Source organism: Micromesistius poutassou (assembly GCF_964030765.1).
Source record: "Micromesistius poutassou genome assembly, chromosome: 21".
In the NCBI taxonomy this organism is placed as follows: Eukaryota; Metazoa; Chordata; class Actinopteri; order Gadiformes; family Gadidae; genus Micromesistius; species Micromesistius poutassou.
This window is the reverse complement of record NC_140291.1, coordinates 3223344-3237682: the sequence shown is the minus strand read 5'-3', so window position 1 is coordinate 3237682 and position 14339 is coordinate 3223344. Positions and strand designations below refer to the sequence as shown.

The following is a 14339-nucleotide window of genomic DNA, read 5'->3' as shown; positions in this document are numbered from 1 at the left end:
CCTACAAATGGTACACACACACAGGCTCGCTTCCTGTCATTCTTTGACATTTCATTCTCTCGTTTACCTTTCCAGCCTCTCCCTCTTTCTCTCGCTCCATCAGCTGAAAGACCATCGAATGCTAATTGCCATTCAAAGTATATCAAAAAGGTGTGTGTGTGTGTGTGTGTGTGTGTGTGTGTGTGTGTGTGTGTGTGTGTGTGTGTGTGTGTGTGTGTGTGTGTGTGTGTGTGTGTGTGTGTGTGTGTGTGTGTGTGTGTGTGCGTGCGTGTTGTAACCGTGTGTATGCGTAGACAAGGCAGTTGGAAGATTGTGATTCGCTGGTGAGTGACTGAAAAAAGGGAGGGAGTGAGGGACACGGGGAGGGAAGTATGCATTGACGAAGTAGGGGAGAGAGAGAGAGAGAGACACACACACACACGCACAGCGAGGGAGCGATAGATAGCGAGCATGACTCCTCTCACATTTTTATTCTACTGCGACTCAGGGAGCCAGTTCTCCGCAACAGCCAGAGCGAGAGAACGGCAGTAGGAAGGAGGAGAGAGATAGAGAGAGAGAGAGAGAGAGAGAGAAGAGGGTTGACAGAGAATTACCGGAGAGGAAGCAAAAAAAGGGGGGCTGAACAGATTCCCGGAGAAGATGAAAGCCTCCCTAGATTTTTTTATCTCCGCTGCCTCCCTGCTCACCCACACCGACGCCCACCGCATGTGCAAAACGGCAAGTGTTTAAAAAAAACAAAAATACAAAAAAAAGCGGGGTGGAAGGACGGCGTTTTGGAGGAGACATCGATGGGGAGGCGCTAAAAGGAGAAGTGGATCACAAGCGGGGGAGGATGGAGTAACCCATGGCAACGGAGCCGTAAACACAGACGTTGAACTAGGGGAGCAGGTGGATTTGACTCGTACTCTTCCCACCGTGGACCGCGGGGAAAAGAGAGGAGGAAAAAAAAACAAAAAAACGATGTCACCGTGACAATCGGCCGCGGTCACTTGAACACACAGACTGGTATCCATCTTACAGCCCCGGCAGCGTGGTGGAGGACGCGGGACCTCGCTGCCTTTTGCCGCGTGCCGGCTTCTCCTCCTGCCGTGCTCCTCCTCATTTGGTTTCCCGTTGTGTCTCAGCTCCTCTGCTGACTACAGGCGACCCATGTTTCTCTCACTACTACTAAATAATTTTAGTTTGGTGTCTCCGCCGTAGTGACGCATTTGAGAGCGCTCTTTGAGATCCCCTCCTGGAGTAGGCGGGTGGGCGGTGTTTGTCCCTCCTTGGTTGCTTCCATCTCCGTCCGTTTCTGTCCGTGTGTTTGTGTGTGTGTGTGTGTGTGTAGTTTGTATTGTTCTGGTTTACTGTGTGTCTTCGTATGTACGGGCAACGCTTGCGGCACTCAGTCATTTAACCTCCCCGTTTCCCTCACCTTTTGCACCCATCTGTTTTGTGCTTGGTTTCGGCCGACACATTGGGAAAAGTGTTGCATGCCATCTGTTACTCTGTGACTGTGCGCCTGTGTGTATATACGTTTGGACGTCCATCCCTGTGCCTGGAGAGGTTCGCTTCCATCTCGGCTGTCACTAAAAGGGGGTCAGCTGGTCCTGAAGCCTAGGCTGAAGGGGAAGGCGTCCTTATAGGGCTTGCAGGCAGTCGGCAGTGTATCCTACTCTGTCTACACTGCTACTCCAAGGAAGTTAAGGCTGCTTTGTGAGGCACATCCTTCTTACATACTTTCTGCACCCCCTGTGAGGACGACGTTTGGATTTTATTCCCTGACAATCTGACAATTGATGGTCCCGCTGCTGTGTTCCCCGTCACCTGTGGCAGAAAGCCACCCGTCATCCCCGCGTCTCCTGTCCCGGATCATCAGCCCCCTTTGCGCCCCGACGGCGTCACTGTCACTCCCGTCCATCTATAATACATGGCCGTCGGCTCAATTATTCACAACCAGGTGGACAGTCTGCGGCTGCACTCCAGCCGCTGAGTGGGACTTTTTCGGGGGGTGGGGTGGGGAGACGAAGCCGTTGGGAGTTACCCGCCGGCTGTCAGCGCGCCACCCGGGTTCACCGACTGGCAGGCGGATGACATGTCCTCTCTTGCTTTCTGTTAGTCCCCGCCTCCCCGTCCTCTCAGTCAACCAGCCGGCGCCGTGCCTCAGCACCGGGCACCGGGCACAACCTGGGATTATACCGGGCGTAATAATCCAGCCTAAATAAAGCCCCCCCTTTTTCTCACTTTGTGTTCGTTTTGTTTCTAATCGCGTTACCGTTGAGTCACGCCTCGCACTCTTCACTGGGAGCATAAGTGGCTGAAGTGCGACCGAGAGGGACGGAGTCAGCGCTCTGCGCGCTCTCGCCCCCCCCACCCCCCCCCCCCCCCCCCCCCCCACGCGCCTCATTCATTCTGACAATGATCGGCGTCAACAGCCTGCACTCCGCCGGGCGCCTGCGCTCACGATCCCTCTGCTCCGTGCGCTACGGACGAGACTTCCGAATGATGGACCCGTTCCGCTACCCCCGAACGCCGCGCTCCCGCTCGCTCAAACCCCTGGTGTTCCCAGACCTCCTGGGAAAGGCCCAGGATGGACAGAATCACCCTCAGGCCCGCAAGAGAAAGAAGGTAGTGTATGTTATTATGTAGAGCAACCGCCAAACACCATTGTCATGGGCTGGTCCGAGAACAATAGACGCTGTACGCTGTAGCAGGGGCGAACATCAACTCTGGATGTTTCTCCCCTGCGTTGCAGTAGGCTTCTGATGTTTTCTCACAAAGGGAGCACAGACGACGCCACGGCATGAATCCATCCCATCGTGTTCACCACCAGTTTTTCTCCGATCAATGTATCATCAATGAAATGCCTGATTCTGCTTGATGCGTTTGTCTGTGTTCCGACTGTGGTTTGGATTGTGGTAGATGTTTGGCTGTGAAAAACACAAGGGCATTGGGTGAACAGTTTCTTTTTTTTTTTTACGTGTTAAATCTGGACTATTGCGCCTGTTGTGCTGGGTTGCTCTATTTAAGGAGAACAGGCACACTTATTTCTTGGCACAGCATGAATGGAGAGGTTGATGAAGGCGAGTGGCCCGACAGCAGGCCCTTGTTGTCCACACCGGGCTCTGGTACAGTATACGTAATGGGGTCGCCACAGGGTACTGGTGCGGCATTTGGGGGCCACGAGTGACATTAATGAAGCGAGTAGATAAGGGCGACAAACAACCATGCGTCTCGTATGGCCCTGAAGCAGAAGGAAACGCAGTATGGAGCTCTGATTGATTCAAGCCCCTTCCTCGCCTTCACATCAGCCGCACCCCCCCCCCCCCCCCCCCCCGGCCCCCAGGTCTTTAGTAGATTACTCCGTATTGACAGAGCTCTTTAGGGTCGTTTCAAGACACTTTTGACGGATGCTGTTTACATTTGCATTAACTATCCTGTGACGTTTTGCATGTTAACAAATTTGACCCTATGGGTGTACGATCACAGATATAGTAAATGTAAATTGTACACCTGTTTTTCCAAATCAGGCTGGTTTCAAACGGCTCAATAATTAAAATGTAACACTTCAATTAGTCAATTTGAGTTTGTGGAAGAGCAGAAATTGACATTGCCTTTTTTTCAATTTTTTTTTTGGTTCCAATTCTTTATGAATGAATGAACTATCTTCTTGGGGAGCAGCAGATTGATACCCTTTTAAGCCTTACAAATTCAAACGTTGCTGCTGACCAGATTTGTGTAACAGATAAAGGGCGGTGGTTTCAAAGCGGCTCCCTGCTGCTTTCCAGCACACTCCCTCTCTGCAGGAGAAGCAAGGCCTACGTCTTAACTTATTGTTCACATTTATGTGCACCAGCATGAGCTCACAACACACTTGGAGATGGCAGATTATACAGCACACACCGATAGACCATTATGGGAACTAAAACCAAAAGGGAGCGATCATTGGCGGCGAATATTCCCTTTTGCTCTGGCAATCCGACTACAGTGCACCACTGGGCCCAGTTTCAAAGGAAAACTTCAGCAAATTAGCCTGATTAGACACACTGCAAGAAAAGCCCCTCCCGTTTCAAATCACATTTCATCCAACCGAACAACCATAACCCAAAGTAATCACATGTTGAACAGTTCCCATTAACACTGTGGCATTTAAATAGGCAAAAACCCGTCCGTCACTCGTCCACCAGCCATTCTCAATCAGTAGAGGACTCCTCTCTCTCTCGCTCCCCAGATGGCTGGAGCGTCACTGGTGAGAAAGTGCTGGGAGTGAGTCTGCGCTTTTGTCGACACTGAATGGCGTGGCAATGAACTGTCCGCAAGTGTCCTTTCAATCTCCCCTACTGTCACCGAGGCACCAGTGTGCGGTGGTCACACCTTCCCTCTCTCCCCCTCTCACTCTCTTGCTCACTCCTTCTTCTATAGTTCTAAGGCTTAGTTATGGTTCCACGTCAACACAACGCAAGGGGGGTTTTACGGAGCCATTACTTCCTTGCGGACCGCTAACGTGAACCCAAAGTAAACCCGATGCAGAACCAAAACAGGGTCACGACTGCGTCGAAGCGTCTGCGCGGTCATTGCGTTGTGTCGACGACGTGGAACCATAATTAAGCCTTTAGTAGAACTTGTAGACAGAGTGGACCGTATCATATACAGCAGAATATCCCATAGTCCCTCTGAGGGTGGATGAGTGTGTGTGTGTGTGTGTGTGTGTGGGGGGGGGGAGATTTAAATGTCTAAACGGCTTGGCTACCACTACAAATGCTACGTTCCAGTGTCGCATGTCCCCCAAGTCTGCTGCGGTTCCCTGAGAAGAAACCATAGACGAAAGACGTGCAGCAATGCCAACCTTGCCTCCCCCCCCCCACCAATTCGTTTTAATTTCCACTTATTGTTATGGTGTGATACAGCAATTATACATTCTTTATTGGTTTATGGATCCTTTCTTTTGGTCTGATGGTTCTGTGGGGTCTGCATACTGTGTATCAAACTGACTGATGGACTGACGAGAGAATTAACCTTCATGACAGAGGTGTAAAGGCGAAGTGAATAGTGGGGAATAGCCCAGTATAGGCAGTTCATATCCCGAGATAGCAAACCAATCAAATTGTGCCATCTTAGGAGGTTCACGTGTAGCATATACTAAATATATATATATACATATAGACCCTGCGTTAGCCTTTGGATTGCTGGGATGTTGTTTACAGGCCAGTCCTTGCCTCTCCCTTGCATATGGTGGTCGACTTGACATAATCGCAGCAACCGAAGGACTCGCAGCAGTCACGGCAGCGTCTGTGTATATACAGTATGTCTGTGGGTATGCCTAGTATTAACTAAATGAGCAGCACCTGATTTCGCTGCCATTCCCTTTCTATAACCCCTCTGTGATAAGTAAGGGATATTGAACAGTGCATTGAACATAAACAAGCACTGATGCTTACCAGAGGGGGGGGGGGCACAACCCTCAGGTTAGGGTTAATCAATATAATTATTAAAAGAAATGTTTAATTATTTTATTGCACCCACTAAAAATAATGGTTGGTTAGATCCTAGGGTTGGACAAAGCATCCATAGCAAAGGTCTGCTTGCCAGAAATAATTGACCAATCAAAATCGAGTATTCTACTAAGCCGTGTAATAAAGGCCCATATGCAGTCCAAGGTACATTTTAAAGCACGGATGGAGAATGGCGAAACCCCAGCAAAGAGGTTTTTGTGCCACAATGGCATTTGGGTTCACACAATGGCACTTATTCACCTAGTGGCCACATTGGTTCTAGCTGGGTGTGGTAGCTGGGTACCCCCTGTTGAATGTGTGCAGCTTGCAATGTTTTAGTGTCTAACTGCAGGTGTTCTTTGCTTCCACAGGCCCTTTACAATGCCATCAAGAATCAGAAGCTGCAGTGGACACTGTGAGTACTCTCCCTAGTGTCTACTGTTCTGTTACCAACTCCTACCAATCACTCACTGGCTTTTTCACTATCTGGCTTATCTCACCGTTCAATCTCTCTCTGTCTCTCGGCCTTTCTCTCTTACTCTCTCACTCTCACACTCACACATACACGTACTGCACACTCACACGCAATGAAGAGTGGAGATTCTGCAGAATCATAGCTAGCAGAGTGTGCTATTAGGTATATGGATTAGCTAATTAACAGCCCTATTAAAGCAATGGTAGGCAGTTTGGCTACTTTCAGTTGGCTACTTTCAAACTCTAGCTCAAGCTAGAGTTTGAAAGTAGCCAACGGAGACAATCCCTCCGAAGCCACTCCCGCAAAACACATGACTAGCTCCCTAGCTTAAGCAATAGTTCTGCCTGGCCTGGTGGAAGACTCCGGTCATGTGCAATTAGCGCACAGGCATGCAATGGATGCAACGATGGGCTTATTCCAAGCCTGTGACAGCCACAGATACCTTTATTTTTTTTGTCAGAGCATTTGATTATTGATTGCTGCCGGGATGTAAAAATAATTTCACCAAATGTAAAAAAAAAAACCAATATTAACAATAAATTGCCTACCCTAACTTTAATGACATAGGCGTTGTCTGGCTTGTGATGCAAACATTACTGTGTCAAGGGATGCTATTCTGGAACAGGCGCTCCAAAGTGCCGCTGTGATGCCAATTAAGTCACTAGCTTTCCAGGCTTTGTTGCCATAGCTACGGCACCATGGATACGACTCTGTTGCTGCCGCATCGCACTCTCCTCACGCCTCCCCTACATCTCCTTTGCAAGAGCAAACACATACGCGCGTGTTGGTTACACACACACACACACACACACACACACACCCCGACACACTCTGGCACACACACACCCGACACACTCTGGCACACACACACCCGACACACTCTGGCACACACATAACGCACACTACACCTGTACACACAAATGCCTGAATGTCTGCACGCACTACATACAGGCACACTAGCAGACACACCTTGACAGAAGGTAAAACAAGAGAGGGAGGAGAGGGGAGGTGCGGAGAGAAGAAGGAGTGAACCAGGCCCGCTTAAAGGGCTCCTGTATGACGACGTGACCGCGTCCTCCCACTACACTCGCAAAAATAGCAGCAATGCTGCGGGAGAGTAGACGGCGAAAATAACCGGTCAGAGGAGCAGATCCAGGAGGAGGAGGAGGAGGAGATCCATCCGGGGGAGGGGAGGAGGGGGTGGATGGGAGGGATGGCACAGCATCTATCTCCACGCATCTCCAAGGAAACTGAGGAACACACACACACACACAGAGTACAGAGTACGATTTTGGGATGTTTGTGTATATATATATATATACATATATACATTAGATATATATTATTTATTTATTTTAACAGCTGCATTTTACTAACCCCGTATGGATGTTATATGAATGCTATCATTATTGTGTGAGTGAGTGTGTGTTTGAGTGTGTGTGTGTGTGTGTGTGTGTGTGAGAGAAAGAAAGAGAGAAACAGTGGCGTTACTTCACACCCCCACAGAGGCAGACGCACGTGGCCACTCAGCGCTGGAGATGGATGCACCCACATGCTCTGCAATCATAGATCACCGTGCACACGCACACGTGTGTGTGTGTGTGTGTGTGTGTGTGTGAGCAAATATCTTTGTGTGTGTGTATGTGTGTGTACAGTCTGTGTGGACAATATAATACACAAGTGGGGGTGGAGAGGCGCTTGGTTAGCCTGTTGCTCCCCTCTGTTCATATGAGAGAGAGAGAGAGAGAGAGAGAGAGAGAGAGAGAGAGAGAGAGAGAGAGAGAGAGAGAGAGAGAGAGAGAGAGAGAGAGAGAGAGAGAGAGAGAGAGAGAGAGAGAGAGAGAGAGAGAGCTAAGTGATAGAATGGTCTGATGGTCATGAAGGAGCACAGAGAAGGATAATGAGTGCTCTAAAAACCCCTAAAAAGAGAGAGCGAGAGTGAGCAAGGGGATGGGGATGAGGATGGCCAGGCGGACCCGGGCCCAGCTGGTCCATTATTCTCTTTTATTCTGCTAATCCCTCTCTCGTCCTGCCTCGGCGGCTCTGAGCAGCCTTGCCTTGCCATTGTCTGTGGCCATCTCCCCTCACCTTGGACAGCAGAACCTTTGTTGTGCTTGTTTTTTTGGGGGGGGGGATGAAAATGGCTGTAGTTTTAGATTTTTTATGTGACGTCTCTATGGACTCTTTTTTTTTAAATATATATAGTATATCATTTTTTTATAGAAGCGGTTTACGGCGCTGTTGTTAGATGTTACTGTCCCGTCCACAGTGAACCTTCTAGACCAAAACTGTAATCCATTATTGGGCAAACAATCAAAATAGAAAATAAATAATGTTAATTGTGGTTGGCTATAAAATGCTTTTGTTATCATAAATGGAAGGACTGAATAGAATGTGCAAAACAAATGACGGATGAAAGCCATGCAGATAGGTGCCCTCTTTCACATGAGTTCCTGTGTGATGTGTTTATCTGTTTGTGGCCGTTCTTCCATGTGCCAGACACAGGTGAGCTTAAGCGTTCGTGTCTCAATTAGCTGGCTAGCAGCGCAGCGACATGAGCACACAGGCCACCCCCACGCCCCCACTAGTCGGCTACCCAGCCACCCCTCCCACTCAGCTCGTGGCTGATATGCCCCTGCTTCCAAACCGCTCCTATCCTATCCCTGCCTCTCCTCTCCTGCCTCACTTCTCCTCTCTTTGCCTCTCATTACCTTGCTTCTACTCCTCTCCTCTCCTCGCCACTCCTCTCCTATCCATTCCCTGCTTCTCCTCTCCTCTCCTGCCGCACTTCTCCTCTCTGTGCCTCTCATTACCTTGCTTCTCCTCCTCTCCTCGCCCCCCCCTCTCCTATCCTTTCCCTGCTCTTCCTCTCCCCCCCTTGCCTCTCTCATCCTCCCTTCTTGTCTCCTTGTCTCTCCTTTCTACACTACTTTCCTCTTCTACTCCCCTTGTCTCTGCTCTTCTCTCCTACGTTCGGGCTCTCAATTAACTTTGATCATTGTCCCTCTCTCTTATCTTCCCGTTGAATGGTCCTTTGTTTCCTCCTTCCCCCCCTCTGCTATAGACCGTCTTGCTCACATGTCTCTGGCCAGCCAAGACTGATCCTGTTTGTTTCCATTGTCTGCCTTTGTTTTCTCTCGCTCATCTCCTCTCTCTCTCCGTTTCCCGCTCTCCATCCGTCTCTGCCTCTCTCCCATCCATCCCCCCCTGCTCTAGCGCCTTCTCTACTTTGTCCATGCAGATTGGGTACCAGGCAGCCTGGCAGTTACCAGGCAACAGGCTAGGGCTGTGCACATGCTCAGATGCTCACTGGCTCCGTTTCTCTCTCTCTCCCTCTCTGGCTCTCTCTCTGTTTATATCTCTCTTCTCTCCACTCCTCTCTGCTACTCTCTTTCTCTGACTGCTCCTCTCTCTTCTCTCCTCTGCTTCTCTCTCTTCTCTCCCCTCCTCTCCTCTCTGCTTCTCTCCCTCTCCCTCTCTCCTCTCCTCTCCTCTCCGCTCCTCTTTCTCTGACTGCTTCTCTCTCCCTCTCTTTCCTCTCCTCTTCTCTGACTGCATCTTTCTGTGTGTGTGTGTGTGTGTGTGTGTGTGTGTGTGGTTGATGTTAGTTATGTTGTTGTTGTTATGATGTTAACAGTAGTTATGTACTGTGGCTAACTCATAGCACTGTGGTGGTGGAGGTGGTGGGTGGTGGGAGGGACGGTGTCAGCAGCATCCCTCTGTTTGCTATTTTCGGGCTGAACTTTTACATGGCTAACGCCTGATGAGGTAACACATGAAAATGGTTGACTTACCACGCTGCACTGATGTACAGAGGTCAGGTGTAGCAGCAACTCCCACTTATAGCATCTGTATAATAGAAGATGGAGCAGGCGATGAGTGTCTAGCAGGAGTTATCTGTGTATGCTCTATCTGTATGCAATTTTAGATTGTGGTCCTACCGCATGAATATTTTTGTGAAGAGAGAGCATGCACCACGTACGCACGCACACACATAAATACACAGCAAGTGACAGACGGCAACCAACAGATACACACACACACACACACACACACACACACACAATCAGTGAGTGTGCCATTAGTCAACCGGAACGCTGAGATTTCTTAGGGAACAGGTGTCCCTCAGCAGAATCCTCCAGTATCGCTCCTGAAGTCCTCTAATGAGAGATTCACACAAACGCCGTTTACTGTCGAAAATGGTTCAAAAACGTTATTAAAACGCACACGTGTGATGCATGTGCCTTATCAATGTGCATACCTTTGCTGCGGAAGGTGAAATCCCGGCTTTTATCAAGGCATTCATTTTCTTTCTAATATCTTAAAGAAGGGGGACGGCTTATCTCAGGAGGGAGAGCGGGTTGACTTGTGACCGGAAGGCTAGTTCGATCCCCGGCTCCTCCTCGCAGAGTGTCGAGGTGTCCCTGAGAAAGGCCTCTAAGCCAACGATCTGGCCGTCGCCTTGATTGGTTGACCCCCGCCGTGAACGTGTGGATAAGTCGTTTTGGATAAAACAAAAGCGTCTGCTAAATGCAAATGTACGGTTGGCATTTTAGTATACAATTTCCTTTGGGCATATTTTGTCGACATCCCCACCCACCCCACTACCTGCGTGCACTCTGCATACACGTGCACTCATTTTGTATGACCGGAGTCTTCCCAATGGCTAGCCCGAATTACAGCCAAAGCTAGCAAGCTGGTCACTGGTTTTGATGGCTTGGCTTCGATGGAGGCCTGAAGGGAGGGGTGGGGTGGGGTTTTATTCAGTTGACTTCAGTTCAGTTCACTTTCAAAGATCGAGCTTACCATGGCTTGTCCCTGCAAATAACCTATCCTAACTTTAAGTGCGTGTGTTAAGACAAACAGGGATGGGAGGGGGGAGGGAGGAGAGAGAGTGAGAGAGCGAGAGAGAGCAAGAGAGAGAGAGAGAGCCGTCTGAAGTGTATTTCTGAGGAGGTGTTGGTGGCCCCCGGGGGGTTCAGCGGGCCCCCGGTTTCTCACCTCGGCCACAGGATGGACGGCGGGCTCCTGTGGGGGGGGGGGCGCGCAGTTTCGATCGAGGAGGAGTGGTCCCTTCCCAGGCAGGATACGAGACGGAGAAACACAAAGACGCCACAGACTGAGAGGGGAAGAGAGTGTTAGCGGAGAGGGGGGGGGGGGGGCAGAGACAGAAACACTCAAGTCATGCTTTTGAAGACGTAGCTGGGTCGACTCCCTGGTGGCGGGGGTATAGCAACAGAAGTTGAGCTTTGTAGAACGCCTTGTTCGGGAGGCGCGCCAGCACGGCAGCGTTAGCGCTACGCAGGGAGTGATTCAACAGTACGTAACCCCCCCCCTTCCTCTCCTGTAAAACTGAGCTGTCTCTGCTTTACATGGCTCGTCCTTGGCTGTTGTGTGGCTGGCTCAAGGACACGGTGGGGAGAGGCAGAGGAGCAGGCTGGATGACAGCGATAATGATGATGGTGGGGGCCTTGGTGGTGGTGGTGGTGGTGGTGATGATGGTGCTGGCTGTGACGTTGGTGGTGGTGGTAGTGATGGTGAGGGTGGTGGCCGTGGTGGTGGTGGTGATGGTGACATGGCTGGTAGTTATGATGATGGTGCTGGTTCTGATGGTGGTGGTGGTGATGGTGCTGGTTGAAATTGGTGGTGGTAGTGGTAGTGATGATGACGGTACTGGTTTTAATGATGGTCAGGATGGTGGTAGTGGTGCTGGTGGGGACGAAGGTGGTGGTGATGAGGGTGGTGGTGATGGTGGTGGTGAGGTTGATGATGAAGATGGTGGTGGTGATGATGGTGATGGTGGAGGTAGTGATGATGATGGTGCTGGTGGTGATGATGATGATGGTGGTGGTGAGGTTGATGATGAAGATGGTGGTGGTGGTGATGATAATGGTGCTGGTAGGGATGATGGTGCTGCTGTTGTTGGTGTGGGTGGTGGTGGTGGTGGTAGTGGTGAAGGTGGTGGCGATGGCGGTGACAACGACCGCTAACCCGTCTCCCTCCCGCTCCGCTCTCTCTCTCTCTGCCTCGCAGCGACGAGGAGGAGCTGCGCAAGTCGTTCTCGGAGCTGGGGGACAGCCTCTGCGACTCCACCGCCTCCACCTCGGTGAAGCGCGTGGGCAGCAGCGGGAAGCCCCTGTCGGAGGAGGCGCAGCACGCCTCGGCCGCCGCCTCCACCGGGGCGCTGCTCTACAAGAACGGCTTCCTGGTGCGCAAGGTGCACGCCGACTCGGACGGCAAGAGAAGTAGGACCTTTATAAGTAGCACTGTTGTTCTCTGGGCCCTCTTTGCCCCCGTGCTCTGATTCTCCGTTCACCAATCCCGCTCAAGGAGAAGGTCGCGCTAATGATGACACACATGATGTTGTAGGACAATTTGGAGCAAAAGACAATGTTATAGTATTAGTTATATTATTCTTAAAAGATAGATCTTTTTTATTTCTTCTTATCATTGTGTTTGTTGATATGTTGAACGTCAGTTGTCGACATTCAAAGTGTGGAATGTAGACCGTGATGTTACTGTATCATTCAAATGGATGGACCTCATCACACACACACACACGTCCAATGATATGATCATATGCATATGTAGGCTGTGTAAACACTCTCACGGCAGTGCCCAGTATGTCCTGTACTGTGTGTACTGTAGTGCTTACGTGTCTATAAGGAATGTGGTTATGCCACAAGCCACGCGTAAACAACGCACCACAGTAGAAATTAAGCACACATAGTAGATTTCACAGTGGAAGAGAATTGCAAATGAACACAAAGTGTGGTCTTTGGTATAAAACATCTATTAGAATAATAAACTACCTATATAATAAACACACAACTACCGTAATGCAAATATGTCAATGCAACGCAACATAACACTCAATGTAACATACACCTGATTGATCCATTCACAGCTCCGAGGGGGAAGAGAGGGTGGAAGACGTTCTACGCCATCCTGAAGGGACTCATACTCTACTTACAGAAGGTACGTCCCTCATGATCAACCTGCTCTATGTCACACACTGCAGTACGTTTTGAAAAAAATACACTTATTGCGCCAAGAAATTGTGTGAGTGAAAGCTGTCGTAGTTACGATTTGAGAGTTTTAAAGAGGGGGGAGCAGAAGATAACTACGTTTGAATACCAACAACACAAACAAGGCAACCCCTCCCTCCCTGTTTATCTACCATTGAGGACTGTTGCATTCACACACTTGTGATTGACAGGCACGATGGGTTCCACAAACCAATCAGGGAAGAGGTGTCCCGATTGGTCAGAAATTAACCAGGACCAGTCTGAAAACTAAATGCTGGCGTTCAGTGGCAGGCGTGCAATCACCCAAGGCAGATATTTCATAGACCATTTCCTTCACTAATAGCTGACGGATGGCATTGGCATTTCTAACAAAGTACACTGTCATTTTTACTCTCAATTCTTAACCACTTCCCCTTTAACAGATGTATGCATGTATTATTTTATTTTATGGATATTGGAAAATATAGCTGGCTACATTCTCGCAGCAGTTTTTAATTCCTAAGATTGTTTCTATAAAAAAACTATTACGATTATTAAATGCAAAATGCTACAAAATGATACAAATGTATTTTGGTGAGGTGGTAGCATCACACACACACACACACACACACACACACACACACACACACACGCACGCCCTCCAGTTACTCAGAGGTGGTTTGAATGGAGGTGGCCTGCTGGCCTCCATTTCCCTGAACACACATACATTACAACAGACTTGAGTGTGTCGGGGCCAGCCAGCCGGTCTTTGGCAGGTGGCTGGGGCTACCATATGGGGCGCCAGATCCTGGCTTTAGAAAGCTCTGGACCTTGCCAGCTTCTCAGGCTACTGTCACACTGTCCAAATCAACTGCGGCATGACAAAAACAAAACGGCTTACTTTGTCCAGCCCAGGATTCACTGGCTCCGCTCCAGAGGCTCGTCAAAATGAGGCTAAAAAGAAACGCATCCCGGATAAGGAATAGGTGATTCTGGAAGGCTGCCGACGCTGCAGATGATAACTGGAGGGTAGCCATTGGACAGCAGGTGTTACCATGTGATACAGTAATGCTTCCTCAATGCCTCTCAATGGGCCTCGTTCAACGAATCGTTATTCAGCTAAAGGTAGTTTAACCTCCTTTACTCGTTGGTGAAGCTGGTAAAGGAAGATTGGAAAATACGAGCGATGGAAGACATTCTCTCCACTATTGCAGAACCTTTCAAAGAACCCTCAGGCAAAGACTCAAATCCACACAGCAGAGGAACCAACCTTCCTTGCTTCATATACGGGTCGAGTGTGATTCGGAAGCAGGAATTCTAAAACAGTATTCTGCGTCTGTCGGCTGTGCGTTCATGGCTTCAGCGTTTCCTGACTGTGTGTGT

At 49.6% G+C, this 14339-nt stretch overlaps 1 protein-coding gene across 1 annotated transcript in view; it reads left to right on the top strand.

Moving 5' to 3' along the window:
* The window catches only part of LOC311366943 (uncharacterized protein), a 62781-nt gene that overhangs the window by 40290 nt on the left and 8152 nt on the right, over positions 1 to 14339 (top strand). The window contains exons 11-13 of the mRNA XM_084485724.1: positions 5846 to 5889; positions 11983 to 12194; positions 12857 to 12927. Coding sequence (XP_084341850.1) covers positions 5846 to 5889; positions 11983 to 12194; positions 12857 to 12927 — 327 coding nt within the window. The remainder of the gene's footprint in view (positions 1 to 5845; positions 5890 to 11982; positions 12195 to 12856; positions 12928 to 14339) is intronic.